Here is a 21857-nt window from a genome sequence, read left to right on the forward strand (position 1 = left end):
GGGCCTGGAATACCCCATTAACCATTCACTGATGTAAGGGCCTGGAATACAATTAGCTAAATGCTAATTTGCGGGGTGTAAATTTCCAGTCCCAGTTGGCTACACTAGCTTCGTTGCTACTGTTTCAGCTAGAACTTATGTCCACATAGGACATTAAGTTTATTTGAGGCATGTTTGCGGCAAGTGTACTAATGCTAACTGGCAGCGTTTAAATTTCCATTACTTGTTGGCTACATTAGCTTTGTAGCTACTGTTTTAGCTAGAACCTTTGTCCACATAAGCAAGTACATTTGAGGCAAGTTTGAGGCAAGTGCACTAATGCTAACTGGCAGGGTATAAATTTCCATTCCCAGTTGGCTACATTAGCTTCATAGCTAGTGTTTAGCTAGAACTTTTGTCCACATTAGCAAGTTTATTTGAGGCATGTTTGAGGCAAGTGTGCTAATGCTAACTGGCAGGGTATAAATTTCCATTACTTGTTGGCTACATTAGCCTTATAGTTACTGTTTTAGCTAGAACCTTTGTTCACAGCAAGTTATTTGAGGCATGTTTGAAGCAAGTGTGCTAATGCTAACTGGCGGGGTATACATTTCCATTACGTGTTGGCTACATTAGCCTCGTAGCTTCAGTGCAAAACTAAAGAAGCAAACCTCAGACACCATGTCTTGGCAGATCACCGACATTCGGTGTAACTGATGCTTTAAATATGAACCCAGATGTGAGCAGAAAGGCCAAAACAACACAAATTCAACTTGTGTTGTTGGTTTAGTGATGGCTAAGATACTAAATCAGTGCTATACAGTGACAGTAGTGGGGACAGGGAGCCAGTTCAGTTCATACAGTTGTCCCTTCTTCCACCCACTGAAGCTACAGCAGATTCCAACATCCTCCCACTGTAACACTCAGGAGAAGCTAGGGTGGAGAAACCAGGCCTTCTGTATGACCATCGGACTATAACTCAAGGATTTTCACACTAGAATAGTAGCCTATAATAAGCATTCTGCAGCTCAGTGTAATATCCCCTGCACAGTCTGCCTGATGTGAATGGTAAATCGATACAATGAGGTCAGGGCCTCAGCCTGATATCTAATGATCTGTATGTTAACAAAAGGAAACTAATGGATAAATGAAGAAATGAACAAAAAATAATTGAATCTTTAGTTCATATCATCTGCCATGTTTCACATTATTCTCGTTGACAGTGGCACAAACACAAGAAATATCAATGCCAAATTATGATTAATGCCACATTTCTTAGCAAAATAAACAAGTTTTCTGAGAAAGTGTATTATATGTCAGCTTAGTACTCTATTGACAGATGTACGTGTTCATTTGTTCTGTATTAAAAACACATAGATAATCTATAAAGCTAACAGTATGTCATGCAGTGTCTGAAAACACAGGCAAGTCTATCAGGTCAACTTAGTGTGGTCTGAGGCAAGTGTGTGGGATTTAGGTACGCAGCTTTCACAATGCTAACTGGTACGATAGAGGTTTCCATTACATGTTAAAGGGTAATTCCACTGATTATCAAACACTTCTGCATAATTCAATCGTTTAGAGATGCTTATCAACATATCAACATATCAACTCAGAAGACATGTGTAGGCTCACTGGTGGTTTTGGACCATAAATAAACTGGCTATATTTGTGTTGTAGACATCATGACCCCTGGTTCCCCTCACCCCCACTGTAAAGAAATGTGTCAGAAGGTTTCTTTACAAAGAACCATTTCACACCAAACCTCTCTGAATGACTTGGTTTACACCTCACTGAAGTATGCAGATATTTTGAGACACTGGTGGAATTCCCCTTTGACTGCATTAGCTTTGTTGCTCCAGCGCAAAATTAAAGAACAAAACTTCAGATATCGCCCGTCCTGGCTGAGCTGGGACATTTACAGTTAAGGAGAAAAAACATCTGAATTCAATTTTTCACTGAAGTAAAGCTTTTAATTAAAGTTAAACAACATGAAAGTTCATTAGGGTTATAATAGAGGGACCTCCTAAAAGTTCTGCCACGTACACCACATCATGTCTCACTTTTCAGACCTACTTGAATAACGAGAACAGCAGCACAAGCTGAATTAAAGCACACGCACAATCATTTCACACCAGTGTTTCTCTGTCCTTCAGTGTTTTCCTGAGCCACAACATCCAGTTGAAGCTCAAAAAGGGATTTAGTAGATGAGCAGTTGAGTCAGAATGCACCAATATAGAAATTGTGGGTGGATGCCAATATCCAATATTTTGCATCCAGTGCTGATGCCAATGTCAAGTGTAGAAACTGGAACTTGTATTACCTAGATCAACGTTATGAAGAAATATTACATTTACTTCTACATATTCTAGCACAATAACCACAAATTATTTGGTGACTGGACAAAACTGAGGTCTTAAATTGTGAGGGTTGGTTGAATTTGTGTGAATTTTTAATACAGTGGACCAGTACACCACCACTCCTGCGTCAGCTAAACCTTTGCTGTCATATGGGGGTTTTGCTTTGCCTTTCTGGAAAACATATGACGAATGACGGTTCAATCTAGGTGTTATCTTGGTTTTCCAGATTTTGCCATGACTTCCACAGTTCCTCTTAACAGCCATTTCTGAATGTCATTTGGGACAGTGGAAATTTTGCACTGAAAGGACTTTGCCATCTTTTTATAGCCTTAAACTGCTTTGTAGGCATCAGTTAGCCTCATTTTCAGATCCTCATTCAGCTGCTTAGAGGAGACAGTAGCTGTGGAATGTTGCATGCTGCAGAGCTTTACTTCTTTTTACTTCAAAGATCAACATTATACATAATTTGGCCTTAATTGTTAAATTAAGAATCAAGAATCACCCTCAGTTTCCTAAAACTGAAGAGGTTTAAAAGCCCACACAGGTTGTACCAGATTTTCCCAATCTTCCTCCTAAATCCCACTCGGTCTGCACAATTTAGTCCATCTCCCTCACTTTAACCTCATGAGTGGCTCAGGTGTGTTGGAACAGGAGAAATACTAAAACTAAACTCAAGTGTAGGGGCTGGAAAACACTGTTGGATGCATACATTAGCGAGCAGCAGGAAGAGTTCAGGTACTGCAGAGTCTCATTGCACTCAGCATTGAGACAGAAAACATAACCCACATCACCTCAGTCAAATATCTCAGACTGCAGAAGCAAATCTGCTTACATGACTATGGAGCTTCTGGGCAAGAAGCAGCTAACTTTGCTTCTGAGTTAGTCCAAATCTGACACTTCTCAATTCACTGACACATCTAAATCAATCCAATGGAATCGCAAGAACTGCAATTTGAATAATTTCCCCCTTTATTATCTTTTTAAAGTTGTATAAAGTTTTAAGTGGTGAAAGTTAGCCTGATAACACAGAGCCTGTGAACTGCCAGTCTGGCCTTCAGCATCTAAGCCTCAAGCGCAAAAAGTGGATGTGCTGGTCGGCTTGATGGAAAAAAGGCCTGGAGCTTAATTTATATGAAATCATCATATTTAAACCGCAATTATGTATCAGTCAGAAAAACTGCAATGTGGTATTTTCCCTAAATAATTCAGTCCCATGTGAAAGATGTGAAGGTCTTACTCACTGGAACTGAACAGGCTTTATAAACTATAAACTTGGCCAAAAAAAGAGTCTGAGATAATGTTTTCTGACACATTTTGATCAATCCAAAGATGAAAACCAGCCAGTTTCAGACAGTAGTACCTGGAGGGGTGAGAGTCTGTCTCACTGAGGATGAACTGATGAAAACCAACCAGACTTCAGTGCCTGGCCAACTATAAATATATCAGCTTTAAACTTGACCAAAGGCTCCATCTAGTCTGAGTCGGAGATAACATTATTTGACACATCGTGATCAATCCAAAGTTGAAAACCAGCCAGTTTCTGACTGTACTACCTGACATAGCAAAAAACAAAGGCGGCCAGACCGGATCTGGTGCGAGAGTCTCTCTCACTCGGTGTGGCTTTATAATAAAGCTCACCAAAAGGGCAGGGTTAGATATTGGACACATTTCAATCAATCCAATCACAAAAACCAGAGACTGTAGTGCCTTACAAACCGAAAACCAAGAGCTGGACTGGTTCCTGCTTATGGAGTCTCTTTCACCCAGGTTGAACTGGACTTTAACTTTAGGAAACGCCCCATCTGGGCTAAATCTGAGATATCTGGGACATCTCAAGCAATCTAATGAAGAAAGCTACCCATTTCCAGACTGTCTGACAAACCCAAAAACAAAGCTAACTGGACTGGTTCTGGTGGGAGTTCACCTCACTGAGGGTGTACTGGCCTTATAAACTATCAACTTTAGGAAATGCTCCATCTGGGCCCTCTGGGCTAAATTGGAGATATTCAACACATCTCAATGGAGAAAGTAACATCACAGTGAAGTGCAGTGCAGTTATCAAGGGTTGATGGAGTGGATATGGTGTTAAAGTCTCCCCCACTGGGGGCGTGCGAGTTTCATAAACTGTAAACTTTAAAAAAAAAAGTTCCATCTAGGCTTGAGATATTTGACTCAATTAGTCCATCCACTGATAAAAAACCAAGCAGTTTCAGGCTGCAGTGCTGGACAAACCAAACACCCAAGCTAACTGGACTGGTTCTGGTGTGAGTTCACCACACTGAGGGTGTACTGGCCTTATAAACGATCAACTTTAGGAAACGCTCCCTCTGGGCCCTCTGAGCTAAACTGGAGATATCTGGCACATCTCAATCAGTCCAGTGGAGAAAATAACATCACAGTGAAGTGCAGTGCAGTTATCAAGCGTTGATGGATTAGATGTGGTGTTAAAGTCTGAGCGAGGGTCATAAACTGTAGACTTTACAAAAAGCTCCATCTAGGCTTAGATTGAGATATTTGACTCAGTCAGTCCATTTACTGGTGAAAACCAACCTGCAGTGCCTGACAAACCAAACACGAAAGCTAACCGGACTGGTTCTGGTGCGAGTGTGTGTCCAACTAGGGGGTGAACCAATGAAAACCAACCAGACTTCAGTGCCTGACCAGTCATAAATATATTAAATATATCAACTTTATCAAAGGCTCCATCTAGGCTGAGTCTGAAAAAGACCACCCTACTGAAAAAAGACCATTGGACCAATTGGCATTAGATTCAGATGGCTTTGCTTTCTACTTGGATTTGGATTAACGGTCACCACTAGTTTAGGACAGTTTTAGATCACATTAAGAAACCATCAGTCCCAGAACACCTGTTGAAGCATTGGACCCCTTTATACTGTGATATCAACCCATCAGAGAAACACAGAATACAATTAGTGACCACTGGACACCACTAGGAACAAACACAAACTTTTCATGCTTTTTAATGACTTTTTTCAACATGACAGTCTCACAGTAGAGCCTGACAGACTAACCACAGCAGCAGCTGGACAGGTTCTGCTGTGAAGGTAAAGGGTGTGAAAGGTGTGGAGCTGAAGGAACTCACCTTATAAACCTTCCCAAACGCTCCGTCGCCCAGTTCCCCAATAATCTCCCACAGATCGTTGGGGTTCACATTCCGGTGGACATGCTCGTACTGCTTCACCTTCTTCTTGTCAAGAGTCGGGAGCCGAAAAATTTTGCCAAATATCGAAGACATACTGCCTAAAGCCAAAGACTACACGATTAAAAGTCTCTCAAAGCTCTCAGAGCACTCAGAGTGAGTTAGGCTGGATGTAAGTTCACTCCAAAAGCACAAACGTCTTCCAAACTGTCCACTAGTCCATCGTCGCCGCTTAAAACAGAGAGAAAACTAAAATAATAAAACCTCAAAAGCCGTACAAACTAGAAAACAGGCGCTGAACGCCACCATCTCGCCTTTCACGTGGACAGTGCAGCGCCCACCTGCAGCCTCAGCGCTCACAAACTCAAAGTGCAGCGGTGTGGGACTCGACTCGTCAACGAACCGATTCTTTTGAACGGGTTCTTGTCAATGAATCTGACGAACCGATTCACAAGTTCAACTGAATCGAACCTTTGTAGCTTCTACGTAACTTATGTCTGTTCTATAGGCTATACTCTTAAAAAGATGGTTCTTCAAGGGTTCTTTATTAAAGACAATGGTTCTATTTGTGACTATGAGTTCTACACAGAACCATCTGCATGCTTGAAAGGTACGTGCATGGTGAAATGGTTCTTTAGGTTCATGGAGAATTTGTTGAATATGGTTCTACATAGAGCCTTTTTGAAAACAGTTCTATGTAGCACCAAAAAGGGTTCTGCTACTGTGACGATGTCAAGCTTGCAATAGAAGAACCCTTTTTGGTGCTAAAAATAGAACTCTTTTCAAAAGGTTCTACATAGAACCGTACAAACACATTCTCCATCAATCTGAAGAACCACCAAAAGAACCATTTAAGCATGCAAATAATTCTATATAAAACTCATGGTTCTAAACAGAACCATTGTCTTAAAGGGCGACTCCACTGATTTTTCAAAATTCCTGCATAATTAAATGGTTAAGATGTAAACAACATCATTCAGAGTGGTTTGGTGTGAAATGTTCCATTCTGGAGAACGTTACCGAGTCAGAATTGTTCACAGTGGTGGTGAAAGGAACCAGACGTCTGAAGCATTTAATATATCCAAAAGCTCCCACACAGGAAGTTATTACTTTAAATGGTTCTAAATACTCAGCCTGACGTCTGAGACGTTGTTTTACAGTAGTTTTGTGGTAAAGTGTTGGTCTAAAGCATATTTTAATCAATTTATTTTAATATGTTCTTGGTGGAGGGATACACGAAGGGTGTTCTAAGGCAAAATAGTTCCCAGAGAAAACTTTTTTTTTTCAGATTAACCACATTACATGTATCACATTATATATATTACATATATAAACCTTACATATAAAAACTCACTGGTGGATTTGGGTAGTAAATAAAATGGCTATATATGTGTTGTAGACATGGTGACCCCTGGTTCCTATCACCACCACTGTAAAGAAATCAGAGTCAGTAAGTTTTTTTTTGAGGAACCATTTCACACCAAACCACTCTGAATGACTCTGTTTACACCTCAACCACTGAATTATGCAGAAATTTTGAAATAATCAGTGGAAATCCCCTTTAATGAAAGAACCCTTGAAGAACCATTTTTTTGCAGGATAAATTTTGGCAAAATCTCAGTGCTATAATAGATAATATTGTTCATAATATTGATAATATTCAAATATTGTTTATTGTGGAAACACAAACGTAGGCCTGTATATAAGAAATCTACTTTTATTGGCTAAGTTTTATATTTGCAAGTGTAAATTCTCATGCAAAAGTCTAATTTCTGAAAAGGAGACCATTATATCGAATTTAGCCCTTAAAACATACAAGCTGTTAAAGCATGTATGTACTTCATTGTTTATGTGTAGTTATGTATATAGCCCTAGCAAATGTATGTAAGGCTATGTGTACACTGTTATATACATATTTTTATATGCATCTTATATTGTGTGCTATGTTTTGCTTTCAATAAAAAAACTGAATAATTATTCGACTAATCAAATACTTATCATTCCCAATTTACCTCGTAAAATCATAAACTGCCACGTTGTAACACAGAAGTAGCAGATAAGAGACTCACTCACTGAGCCAAAAGCCATATAGCTGACTTCACTAAACCTTCAGAAGATGAGCACAAATTGGACTTCACTGATAATTACAGCGATGTGAATAAAGCTGACTTCACCAATTACTGTTTATACGAGTGAACATGTGATGAATCATTACGCCCCAACCAGCCAGGAACAAAAACGAATCATTCAACTGGACAACTGAGTCGCTAAACTGAATCGAACTCGAGAACTGACACACACGCCTCACATAAGCCCCGCCTCCCAGTCGGGAGGGTATTATGGAATTTGTAGTTTTCAATTGCTTTAGCCTGTTACCGGGTTTTGGCTATCTAAATAAGCAGATACTAATTCAGTGCACATCACAGTGTGACTTCAGTCTAATTTAAACACACTTTCATTACAAGATTACCCAAATTATTAGCAAATATAAGGCAAGGTGTCAACTTTTAAAGTGAGACGTGGCTGAAATAAATTTTAATAACATAAGCCCTGCCTCAAAATCTCTGGGGTATTAGGGGATTTTCAGTTAAGTTTGATACTGTTTTAGCCTTTTTATTGCTTTTGGATATCAAGATAATATCTCGATATCTCGTTTAAACCAAATTTCAATACAAGATTACAAATTATAAGCAAGCATAAGACAATATGTCAACTTTTAACAGCAAAATTAGGCTGAAATAAACTTTCACAATGAGAAAGAAGTAAAAAATGAGCATAAATAATAAAAAAATCAAACGCAAAACTTCAAGAAAATGTGATGAAGTTGCTGATCTGATGGAGTTTAGGCATCAATCTTGCACAATATCCCCACCTAGTGGTTGTAGTGGGTTAAAACAGCAACTCCAACAGTGAAAAGAGGAAGACCGATTGATTAAATGATATTTAATAGAGCAAAACAGGATTTAAAAGCCACTGTGATGTATATTAAATGATATTATGAAACAGTAATACTCTAAAAAAAAGGAGCAAGGACATCTGATCATAGACATGGGTTGAACTATTTAGGAATAATAGTAATAATAACAATATTAATGAATATTATAATTATAATAACTACTTGTATAGCACCATTTTACATGGAATTGTAGCTTAAGATGCTCCACAAAAGTGCAAATACAGCATGCATAATGAAAAGCTGATAGAAGGCCTTTTACTGTCAGAATGCCCAGTAAGCATTTGCACAATTCAGACTAAGCAGCAATATAATGGACCTTTAGGAAAGACACATATGGTGAAAGCTAAAGACTGATGAGTTATAACAGTCCCATACGCTGATATACTGTACGTTACTCAGAGCGTTATTTCCTGTGCAGTGTTTTTGTTTCATTAGTCTCGTAATGATGCTCAGTCCGGCTCCTCTCAGCCACTCATGCTCACCAGTACAGCACAGTCATTGTAGGTGAACGCCAGCTCCTAAAACAGCCACACAAAAACAGAATGTATTCAGAAAATATTCACAAATATTCTACTTACGTTTCACAATATGCTAACAGCATATAGCAGTATATTCCATTTTGCTTTGGGTCAGTAGGGAAATAAATCTTACTTTCCATATTTAATCAGATGCTTCAAAGCACAGAGTGTGTTTTATTACTGTATAGTATACATACATACATACATCATCTAAACCGCTTATCCTTCTGGGTCGTGGTGGGGTGCTGGAGCCTATCCCAGCTGTCATTGGGAGGAAGGCAGGATACACCCTGGACAGGTCGCCAGTCCATCACAGGGCAGACAGACAGACATACACATTCACACGCTCACCCCTAGGGGTAATTCAGCATGTCCAATCAGCCTGACTGCATGTTTTTGGACTGTGGGAGGAAACCGGAGTACCCACAGGAAACCCACGCAGACACGGGGAGAACATGCAAACTCCACACAGAAATGACCCTAGTTGCCCGGCCGGGAATCGAACCCAGGCCATTCTTGCTGTGAGTATGTATTACTTGTAAATGTATTACTTAATGACAAACCTTAATACCAAAAAAATGCTGGAACGATGCAAATAAAACAGAAAGCAGTGATTAGTAAATCCACTTTGACCTCAATTTAAACAAAAACAATACAAAGACAAGAAATTTGATATTTTATCTTATCATTTTTATGAAAAAGAAGCTACTTAAGTACATCAACAGTATAATTAAAGTCCATTGTGAACACTTAATGTACACTTTTTAATTTCATGTATTTTATGGAAATCCTAAAATATATTTTTCTGTATTTTTCAAAAAATCTAACTTTAAAGTAACAAATACATTTTTTTTTAAATGCAGCAAGGAAATGATCTAGAATAAATGTATTTCTTAACATATTGAAGCACACGTAAACAAAATCATTTCATATGTCACAAAAGCATATTTATTCATAATCAACTTAAGTGTATTCTTTAGAAGTGCATTTAAAATGACTTTTAAAGTATACTTTAGTACAGTTTTAGTGTCATTTTTGTGACTAACTAGCAATCAATTATGGGTATCACTACAGCCAAGAGTCCACATTTAAAATATGTTTCAAGTGTAGTAGAATTTGTCTTAACAATTTGCTGTTGTCAGAAGAAAACCTTGTATCTGCAAAATTGTAACTTTACAGGAGAGGGAAAAAACATACTTTACTTTTAATGTAAGTCAATGGAACCAGAGATTTTTCCAAGTAATTTTGGGTCATTTCCATACAAGGTTTTTCTCCGAGAGCAGCAAATTGCTTAACTTTACTGCACACGCATGTTTAGAACTTAAAAGCACTTGTAGGAATAGACAATCTATTTAGCATACTTAAATCTATTGTAAATAAGCTGTTTTAGTCATTACTAATAATATATTTAAATGTATACTTAATTATGTTTTATTTGTTGAATGTATTGAAGTGTTTTAGTGATATTGATAAATTGCTTTTAAGTGCATTTTAGTTGCAGTATACCTAAATAAGTAGCACTGAACATCCAGTAGTGTATTTATAATATAACTGTGTCTATAAATTATATACTTAAATCTACTTAAGTGCAACTAACATTTTCTGAAAAAGGCATTCAAAAGCACAACTAAATGCATTTAATATATATTAAATCATAACTTAATTGCAATTTAAATACACGTAGGTTGTCATAAGTTTTTATAATGTCATAAGAATTTTGATAAACCATATATCAATAAACACCATCCATTACTACAAATGCAGAGTGAGACTGGATTATGCTTAACGGAAGTCACATGTCAACAGCTTCAAAAAACACTGCCGACTTCTCTGGGCTTAAGCTTGTTTGAAATGGACTGATGCACAGTGGAAACCTGATTTGTGTCTGATGAGTCAAACTTTCAGATTGTTTATGGAAATGATGGATGTCCTGTTCTCTGGGCCAAAGAAGAAAAAGACTATACAGTTTGTTACCAACGTAAAGATGTAAAAAAGCAAGGCTCAGTTATGGTCTGGGGGAGTATTAGTGAGTAACCTGCACATCTATGCACCATTAATGCTGAAAAATATATATACGCATTTTGGAGTAACATGTGTTGCCTTTTAGACATCGTCTTTTTCAGGATGTCGATGTCTATTTCAACATGACAACACCAAGAAATTCATTGTGCACATATTGCAACAGCATAGCTGCATAATCAGAGAGTACTGGACTAGCCTGTCTGTCTCTCATTGAAAATGTGTGGCGTATTATGAAATGCAAAATACGACAGCGAAGGCCCAGTATGATTACACAGCTGACGATTCGTACAACAGAAGATTGGTGTCTTCAGTCCGCAAATGGTTATTAAGAAATATTGTGTTTTTGTGTCATTTTCAATGTAACACATGTCAAACAGAATTCAGTATATAATGCTTTCTGTTTTATTAGCATTTCACATACTGTCCCGAATTGTGGACTTGAGGTTTGTATTGCGTGAAATCAAGTTTTTCACAGTTATTTCATATCAAATCGTGGTGAGGTCAGAGTGAATTGCGTTCAGAACTCAGAACTGTATTGTTGTTTGTAAAAATAATTTCACATGTTCTTCAGAGAACACACTTATGACATTTTATTGTACGATTTCTGTTTTTTAGCTGAATTTAACGTTTGAAAAAAATCTAACATAGTTTGTGGCCTGTGTTCTGAGCCAATGCTAAAAGTCACATCTAAAACATCAGATTTGTCTTTCTTTGAGGGAAGATGTTTTGACACCAACTTTGGACACCAAGCATGTCGGTCCTAACTGACTATATTTGAACTAAGAAGGAAAACTGTAATACATTTGATCACTTTAAAGTGCTGAATAAGGGATTGCACTGCTTATCTGAGCCAAAATAACAGACACTGGATATTTGAGGCTTGGACGTTCATCTCTAATGAGCCCAAACTATTTGTGTGGTTTCCACTGTCCACTGTGGAGAAGACCATGGTCATGGTCCAGCGCTGCATTGCTTTGTATAAAAGCTGATCTTTTCTACATTCAGTGCGCTTTGAGGCGAAAATCACCAAAGAAAACTATTTTTTCAGATTTGACACTATTTCACCATCATCAACATTGCATACAGAAACCCAGAAGACTCGTGTAGGTTCACCGGTGGTTTTGGATAGTAAATAATATGTCTATATTTGTGTTGTAGACATGGTGACCCCTGGTTTCTATCAGCACCACTGTAAAGACATCTGAGTCAGTAAGTTTCTCTGCAGTGAACCATTTCACACCAAACCACTCTGAATGACTCTGTTTACATCTCAACCACTGAATTATGCAGAAAAATTTGAAAAATTGGTGGAATTCCTCTTTAACTCAGATGTAATTATATCAGGGTTGCAGCTGAGGATTCACTGAAGGACAGTTCACACTGACGCGCTTAAACTCTAAACCCATTATAGAAGTGATACATTATTTATATTTCATATTGTATTCATTTGCATATTCTATATTCTTCTATATATTTATAGCATTTTGTTTATGTATTAATTATATTTATAATCATATTTTGTACATTGTTGTACAGAAACCTATATGATTTTTATTTTGCATGTACTCATGTTTGTATATATACACATCACTGTTTATTTGATGAAATTAACATAATGGGGAAAGAGATAAAACATAAAATGTGACCTGTGCAAAAGTTATGGCAAATTTTATATTTTATGATTCATTTTTTCCCCAATATGTTAAACTCAACAAACAAATAGAAATTGTTTGTTGGGAAAAAAATATCATATTTAAGTGTGTTCTCTGTGTGGGGGCGTATTAACTTATTCATGCTCAGAAAATCAACACAACAGGTCATTTCACATACGGTGTTCAAACCTTTGTATATACTGTATACAGTGTGTGTCACACTGTATTGTACATATTCTTCAGCATATAAATCTTGTTTGACTTATACTGCATGTAGTTTATTTTTATTTCAATCTAAAGGAGCAGAGTACAATACTATTAATGTGTTACATTCATAAATATCAGTCCTACCCCGTGACACTTCTGTGTTGTGATGATGTGAAGCTGATTGATCTTGGACCTCAGCTCCTGCACTTTTCTGGTGTAGCCACAGCGTCTGTCCCTCAGGCCGTTCAGCATGGACATATATGAGCCCAAAGTGGACATCACACACGCGTTCTGTCCAAGCAGACCAGGTTTGAGAAAATGAAACATTTACAGTGAGCACCTCACATCATGCACATCAGTATTTCACAGTTTCCTTAAACAGGCGTACAATGTCACATGACATAATAAGTAATTACTGACACATCACACAGCTATGGCACTTTTCGTGGCCTAAACAATTGAGTGGTATTTCCATTGCATCACATTTATCACAAAAGAATGACAAAATAAACAGCACTTAAAGCTTCAGTCTTTGAGAGAGAGGGGAAAATCAAGCTGCTTCAGATCTGAAAACATCCACAGGTGTTTCTGTCCATCCTTCCACTGTGAGAAGGTCAACATCCATACATGTTGATGTATACACACACACAATGTACATACACCGCAGCACTGCTGTGTCTGATCCACTCAGACCAGCACAACACACACTAACACACCACTGCAGTGCTGAGAATGATCCACCACCCAAATAGTACCTGCTCTGTGAGGGTCCATGGGGGTCCTGACCACTGAAGAACAGGGTAAAAGGGGGCTAACAAAGTATGCAGGGAAACAGATGGACTACAGTCTGTAACTGTAGAACTACAAAGTGCACCTATATAGTAAGTGGAGCTGATAAAACGACCATGACCATAGAAACAAGGAGGTGGTCATAATGTTATGCCTGATATTATACACATGGTAAAATTGTAGAATAAATTATATTCAATAAATTATATTCAAATAATATTCAAATTTATTAAGAAATTGGGAAAAAGAATACAGTGGCAGTACTTACATGCATGTCAATATACAGATAAGGCAAGTGTGCAGTACATCTCACCTGAAAGACAGAAGATTAGTGTGCTCAGTGTTTCTCCTGTAAATACGGTAAGTCTCAAAACAAATTCCAGTCCCTGACACATAATTAATAAGGGTGTATCAATTCACAAAATTCATAATTTGGTTCAATATGATATGATATGATTTGATATGGTGGTGCTCTCGACGTCTGGTTCTGGTTCCTATCACCACCACTGTGAACAAGTGGCTCAGTAAGTTTTTCTAGAACAGAACATTTCACACCAAACCTTACATCTTAACCATTTAATTATGCAGAAATTTTGAAGAATCGGTGTACTTTCCCTTTCATAACTATAATTATGTATTAAACATTGGTCAATTTTATCACTGTATTTTGTCGCTGTTTGTTCCAGTGTTTTTACTTTGCTTCAGGTTGTATCTAATAACACCCCTTAACTCTTGTGAAATCACTGTAATGACTTGCCCTTAAGTGGCTTATTGTTTTAATAAGTGATTGTAATTCTGAGTCCCATCCCCTTTCACTATGCCTGTTTCAGCCTGAGACTTACTGTGTCGTAGTCTCTCTTGATCTCCATTGCCCTCTGAGAAATCTCTCTGCCCATGTCCAGCACTTTACTGTAGCAGGTTGGTGGGATGGGGTACGGCTGACCCCAAACGAGGGGAATCACCATCAGCCCAAGCAGCACAGATCCAAACATGATGAGCACTGTATACAAACAGAACTGCTTCGCTATTTATTCCCTCTGCTTGGCAGGACCGATTCAGGCATGCCTGTGTTTACCCCCAAACATACAGTACATAAATCAATCAGAGAACAATTCACCCAAACGCTATCAGATGAGCTGCTGGAAGGTTCTAGTCACACACCCAAGACATCGTCGCCAGAATTGGCCACAAAATTGACTCCTGGGGAGAATGAGGTTTGTGGTTTTACATTTTTCTGGTTTGAACTGAAAGAGATATTTGGGATCATATCAACTACAGTAGAAGATATTGAGAGTTTAGGAAATTTGCATAATTTTCTACAGTCTTTAGGCTTATTATCTCACTGGCCACTTTATTAGAAACACCTCCCTAGAGAACAGCCATCTTGTGGTCAGAAGCTAACCAATGATAAATGGCACAGAGGTGGCCAATAAACTGTGCAGCAACAGATGGGCTACAGTCTTTAATTGTATCCGTACATAGTGGACCTACAATGTCCAATACTGTGCAAAGAGATTAGTCTTAGAGAAAAAATGGGACTCCTAACAACCACCTGCAAGACCCGGTAGACCACCAAGCTCCACTCTTGTTTCAGATCTGAACAATCCGAATCGAACACTATGGGTCTGAAAGATACGTAACTGTCGAAGGTCATCACTAAGAAAAGGAAACAGACAAAAAAGAGAAGAACGTTTGCAAATCAAACAAAGAAGCTGCTGGTGTTCTCAGAATAATGGACTGACCACTTCAGAGTCCTGACCTGAACATCAGTGAATGTGTTTGGGATTATTTGGATGGTGAGAAGCACAAAATGCAACCAACTTCAAAGACTGAACTTTGGAGGTGTGGAAAAATATCCCAGCGGATTTCTTTAAAAACTGAAAGTGAATGAAACATTATTTTATTAAGTTGAATTAACAAAGCCAACATAATATTCATTGTTTTATCTTTCTATGCTTTCTTGTACTATTATATATATATATATATATATATATATATATATATATATATATATATATACACACATATATATATATATATATACATATATATATATATATATATATATATATATATGAGTTTTGGAGATCCAACCACAAAACTTTGCAGGATCCTAGAGCCTATGTGGGAATAGTGTACTCGTGCTTCCGGGACTGTTCACATGTACAGTTTTTGTACAGCATTTGTTCAAACACGAACAGAAAAACCTAATTTAACTGTCATAAATAATCTCTCACACTGACCCTCATATACTAGATACATACTAGCACATGTATACACACACACCTTCAATATCATAGCAATGACATACCAAGACCTTAGCAACCGCCTGGGATAATGTATCAATGGCCAAGCAACACCTTAGCAACCACCTGGGATACCATAGCTATGGCCTAGCAGCACCTTAACAACCCACTGGGTGCCATAGGAACAGCCTAACAACTGAGCCTTACTGAGCTCTGCTAAAGCCTGAGTAGACTGATAAATCAATGTGATGATCAGTTATTAATCTCAGTGTTACTGAGCTCTGCTAAAGCCTGAGTAGACTGATAAATCAATGTGATGATCAGTTATTAATCTCAGTGTTACTGAGCTCTGCTAAAGCCTGAGTAGACTGATAAATCAATGTGATGATCAGTTATTAATCTCAGTGTTACTGAGCTCTGCTAAAGCCTGAGTAGACTGATAAATCAATGTGATCAGTTATTAATCTCAGTATAACTGAGCTCCGCTAAAGACTGAGTAGACTGATAAATCAATGTGATGATCAGTTATCAATCTCAGCATTACTAAACTTTGCATTTTGTTTTTATGACATGACAAATTGTTTGATTAGTTCATGAGACGGCAGTGGGTTTATTGGAGCAGCAGTGCTGCTGGAGTTTTTAAACACCACTCAATGTCACTGCTGGACTGAGAATAGTCCACCAAGCAAAACTATCCAGCCAACAGCGTCCTGTGGGCAGCGTCCTGTGACCGCTGATGAAGAACTAGAGGATGACCAACACAAACTGTGCAGCAGCAGATGAGCTATCGTCTCTGACTTCACATCTACAAGGTGGACTGACAAGGTAGGAGTGTCTAATAGAGTGGACAGTGAGTGGACACAGTGTTCAAAACTCCAGCAGCACTGCTGTGTCTGATCCACTCAGACCAGCGCAACACACACTAACACACCACCACCACGTCAGTGTTACTGCAGTGCTGAGAATGATCCACCACCCAAATAGTACCTGCTCTGTGAGGGTCCATGGGGGTCCTGACCACTGAAGAACAGGGTAAAAGGGGGCTAACAAAGTATGCAGAGAAACAGATGGACTACAGTCTGTAACTGTAGAACTACAAAGTGCACCTATATAGTAAGTGGAGCTGATAAAATGGACAATGAGCGTAGAAACAAGGAGGTGGTCATAATGTTACACCTGATTGGTGTATATTGTATGAAATATGTGTACTCAGTTTTCAGCCATCACTATTTTTTCAAAGTATTCTGCCTCTCTGTAACTCTCTCTCTCCTCATTTCTATTCTCCACACAACTTAAGAGCTTACGTAATGCTGATATAGACCGTCCCCCAACTACAATCCCCCAGGCTATTAATTATGAATTCACAAGATCCTTTTGCCCGCCACAGGTTCCAGCTTACTGTACTGTGATCTGCCCCAAAGTAACACTGAACTTCATCCTCTCTGCATCTCAAACTGAGCTTCAAAGAGAATTCGCGGTGGTCACTGTCATAAATCTGTTTATTCATCTCGCTTCCTCACATTCACTCAGATTTTGTGAACATGAAAGGGATGAGGAAGAAAAGCTGTTCAGAGTGATCAAGATGGCGCTGCTCTCCAACCCTCTCATCTCAGCCCCCCCTGCACTGTAACGAAGGCAGGGCGACGCACGTCGAAGCCCTGGCAGTTTTCTAACATCAGATGAATTCCAAAAGAGTTTCTGCATTGTCTCTGAGCTGAGCGTCATTTCTTATATCTCTGCATGGAGGCCTGTTTGCCAAGAAACCAAAGACAAAGAAAAGTTCTGGGTTCCAGCACTAACAGACTGGGATGGCATTCAGTTCAAAACAGAAGTGCTGAAATATACAAAGTCTGCTTGCAATGTTGCAAATATATTATGTAATATATTTTTTTGAATCTGTATATGGACAAAAACCTCTCCTCACACAAGACAAACAACTTTATCACTAATTAAATTACATTAACATGTCATCGCTGTCCAAAGAAAAACAAGTATCTCCAAAATAGTAACTTTACAGGAGAGGGCAAAAACACTCTTACCTTTCAATGTAAGTCAATGTAAAAGAGATTTTGTTCCGAGAGATTTTAGAGCATTTCTATTGGTCCATTCATCATGAAACATCTGTACAACGTGAAGGACAACTGGTGTGTTGAAATGATGTAGAAAACAAAAAATCGACTAAAATGGAAATACGTGGTTTTCTTTGGACAGCGACGATATATTTTTATTTATTTACTATGAGCCAATTCTTCTCAGATTAAGAAATGCTCAGGGATCAATGACAAATCAATGATTACTCATATGCAGTGGAAACACAATCTTTAAACACGTGTCGGATGGTTTGAATAAATAATCTTTATCTTTGACAGTTCTAACAAGTTGTGTTTATTAACCAAACGAATAGTAATCTTCACACTGTAAGATAGGCCTCAGCTTGCCTGGAAACTTGGACACCGGAGTGCCCTTTTAACAAAGAGGCCTCCAGAAGCTTGTGAGAATCTGCTGTGTGAAAAGGAAGAGCTGTCCTTGAGATGATAAGAACTAGTCTCTGGACTAGGTGAATTTACAGTAAGACCAGTCAAAGCTAACGCCCTTGGAGAGTGGAACATCCTGGTAGAGCTAAGATAAGGTATTTTTAAAAAACATCTATTATATACGTTTGGAAATGAGGGTTCCCAAGGAAAAGTGTAAGGTTTGGAAATGATGGAAACTAAGATGGCATAGAATGTTATAGAAAGGGAGGGGTGATTACTTCATCACCCTAAACAGGATGTAAAAATGGGTGTTTTGCAATGATCTTTGCATTGTGGTTGTCTGGGAACCATCTTGCCATTCAAGCTCAATAAAGAAGAAGGCCTTTTCCTTCCTTCCACAAGAACTCAGCGACTGAAGACTCTTATTTTACTTTGCTCTTTTACACTTAGACATTTTTCTTATTTTGTTAGAAGAAGTTACACTGCAGTTAGCTCTTAAGGTAATAGTATTAGAACACACTAGAGGAATCTATCTTCTGTCCACGGGCCTTGGGGACAGAAGAGAGGCTCTTAGGCCCAACACACGAAACAGTCTTTATAAATAAATAATGAACAAAAGTGTGCTTAAATGATGTGGACATCATTTCTGCTTTCTTACATTTTTGAAAACAGTCATCAATGAAATATCAAAAGATATTTTTCTTCCATTATCATAACAAATAAATAAATAAATAAACAAAGTGCTTCACAGAGGGTTACATAAGTGTAGATAATGTACACATTTAAATAAGATCAGGCAAACATGAAAGCAGCAAGAGTAAAAAAAAATACTATAAATTATAAAATAATATGAAAAAATAAAATAAGCAATTGTACTAATGTAAAACTTAATATCAATTATAGTATTGGTAGAAAATGAAATAAGCATTAAGTAGCAACAACAATATTAGAAATAATTAATAAATACTTAAGTTTAAAAAAGTAAATAGCAATAATAACTGTAATGAAAAATAAAATAATAATAATGATGATGATAATAATAGAATTAAAATATAGTAGTAATCAAAACTAACAATAGAAAACAAAGTAAGCAATAATAATAATAAAAATGACAATGATGGTAATAATAAAAAAATTGACAAATGGTAATAGTAGTAAATGCAATAATAGTAGTAATAGAAAAAAAGCAATAATAATAATAATAATAATAATAATAATAATAATAGGTTTAATTTACACAGTACTTTTCATGCTGGTGGCAGCTCAAAGTGCTTTATAAAAAAATAAAAATAAGCAATACCAAGAGTTATAATAATAAAAGTAAAAAAGCAATAAAAGAGGAAGTAGAAAATACATTTAAAAAAAAAACGAAATAATAAAAACCATTAAAAATAACAGCAGTAACATCAATAATAAAAAAGTAAAAATAAGCCTAAAAATGACTCCCCTTCATGCAGTAAGAGAGCAAACATATTTATATACTACATAACATTTTAATTCATTCTGCTTCTTCTTTTTGAAGTAATTTAGTAATAAAATGTATTGTAGTTTTATAAAATGCCTTTTATAAAACACATTTTAACCTTACTAACCTTTTTATTTGAAGATTATTAAATAATTTCTGTCCCACTCACTTTGCTCCCCCTCGAGACAAAAAGTTTGTGCACCCCTGGGCTAGAGGATGCCTAACACAAACTGTGGGAGGTGTTTCTGATAAAGTGGCCAGGGGATGTGTTATTAAAACACTGAATATTCATCACACAGATTATAGACCCCTGTTATTAAAGACTCCCATGCAGCTCCACCTGGCTGGTGGTACAGTTTAGAGACTACAGCCCAACTGCTGATAAACATCCTGAATGAATTCCTCAAACTTTACCCCATCAACATGATCACTAGGTGGCAGTAAACACTCACATGATCTGCTGTCTGTAAACATTAAAGGGCATCTTATACAATCAGAGTCTTCACTGAGCGCCTCTGCTGAGAGAAGTTACTCAATAAACAGCTCTGTGATTGATCTGGTATCTTCCTCATTGTGATAAATCATGAAAACGTACTACTTAAAAAGGGGAAACTAAAACCACATGCGAAGCTCTGTGGGAGAGTAAGCTGTTTGTAAATGCAAGTTAAGCTAGAAAACGGCTGTGTGAGCACGGTGAGTCTAATCTAGCAAAGTACACTGCAGTGCCAAGTCTCCAATAGCGATTTGGCTTGAAATTGAGGGACGCCGATGCTTTCACTGTCTAAACGGTGGTCCTTTGCTCAGGAAGATGGATGAATCCTGGAGTGGATTCATTTCAGCCCCGTCCGCCACTGTCGAGCAAAGCAGCGCCGTAAGCAAATTTTACACCAGGCAATTTCCATGACCTTGACCCGTACAATTAACAGCTACAGCCTCAGTGTAACCATGTGCAGCACACTGAGGGGTCTGTATGAACCAGCTGGCCCTTCAGGGAACATTTCAGACTGGGGGGTAGAGCCACCATGTTCAAAAGTATCCATACAGCCCTTCTAATGGTCCACCAGTTTCTGATACAGGTATTCAGTAGCCTAGATTATTATATAATCTCCACAGAAAAGCACCGACCAAAGGAATGAGATGCTCTGGAGCAGCAGCACATTAGCCAAGGTCACCATGTTCAATGCCTTTCAGCTAGAGGGGTATAAAGCCCCCCAGCATTGGGTTGTGGAGCAGTGGAACTGTGTATTCTGGAGTGATGGAGCTCCATCCAATACTTTTGGAATGATTTGGAGTGATCCAGAACTGACCCTCCAACATCAGTACCTGACCTCACTAATGCTCTTGTGGCTGAATGCAATAATATCCTCACAGCAATGGTATCAGGCATTAAGACAGGTTCATTTAAAGGGCCCATATTATGGAAAACAGCCTGTTTTGAATTCAGTGTTTTTGTGATGTCATAACAACTTAACACATATACGCACATCAACCTAGCCAACATAAACAGCTCAGCCCCACCCATTCACACTGAAGTTATAAAGAGTGTTTCAGCCTGGACTTTTTGAATGAGGCACAATATAGGACAGCCAATCACAATATAGCTCATTTGCATAAATCAGCCTATAAGGAACAGCCTATTTAGTTGTAAAACACAAAGCTAAGACATAAAATGGTCACATTAAGATGATTTATGGCTATTTTTCATACATAAACCAAAACAAATATTATTAAGCAGACTTCAGGTGAAAAAAAAATAAAATGTAAGAAAAATGTAGAATATTGGCCCTTTAAAAACAATGAAATGTTGATAAGATTCAACACTTTAAGGTTTGATCTGGCTCTGTGGGTGTAAATGCTGAACTGTTGACGTTAAATTAGCATACTGACGTGAAAATGATGTTTGTGTCATTTCATCATTTTTTCACCTCTCTTTATTCCCTAAAATGAAACCGGCTGTTTTTCAGCTTAGTTTCCATATATGGACTGTATGGAAAACACTGGAATGCTCCTTTAATGCAGCTCATGTAGT

At 37.8% G+C, this 21857-nt stretch overlaps 2 protein-coding genes across 2 annotated transcripts in view; both read right to left on the reverse strand.

Moving 5' to 3' along the window:
* The window catches only part of stk10 (serine/threonine kinase 10), a 103619-nt gene extending 97761 nt beyond the window's left edge, over positions 1-5858 (reverse strand). The window contains exon 1 of the mRNA XM_036587651.1: positions 5443-5858. Within this exon, the coding sequence (XP_036443544.1) occupies positions 5443-5595 (153 nt within the window). The 5' untranslated portion in view covers positions 5596-5858. The remainder of the gene's footprint in view (positions 1-5442) is intronic.
* A 2569-nt stretch (positions 5859-8427) lies between these two features.
* On the reverse strand, positions 8428-14671 carry zmp:0000001268 (CYTL1 domain-containing protein). The gene is made up of 4 exons (XM_036588300.1): positions 14486-14671; positions 13912-13956; positions 12999-13145; positions 8428-8973 (listed from the first exon to the last, which is right to left on the reverse strand). The coding sequence occupies exons 1-4, from the start codon at positions 14633-14635 to the stop codon at positions 8920-8922; spliced, it is 396 nt and encodes a 131-aa protein (XP_036444193.1). The 5' UTR covers positions 14636-14671; the 3' UTR covers positions 8428-8919.
* Between the last annotated feature and the right edge of the window lie 7186 nt (positions 14672-21857).

This window comes from Colossoma macropomum, unplaced genomic scaffold, assembly GCF_904425465.1.
Source record: "Colossoma macropomum unplaced genomic scaffold, Colossoma_macropomum, whole genome shotgun sequence".
NCBI lineage: Eukaryota > Metazoa > Chordata > Actinopteri > Characiformes > Serrasalmidae > Colossoma > Colossoma macropomum.

Bases quoted from the DNA above. Each gene is read 5' to 3' on its own strand.
- zmp:0000001268 (XM_036588300.1), bottom strand. From the start codon at position 14,635: ATGTTTGGATCTGTGCTGCTTGGGCTGATGGTGATTCCCCTCGTTTGG. The intron at 13,146-13,911 runs GTAAGTACTGCC...CTGCTTGGACAG, and splicing joins ATCTGTATATTGACATGCAT to AACGCGTGTGTGATGTCCAC. The intron at 8,974-12,998 runs GTAGGACTGATA...TGGCTGTTTTAG, and splicing joins CAACACAGAAGTGTCACGGG to GAGCTGGCGTTCACCTACAA.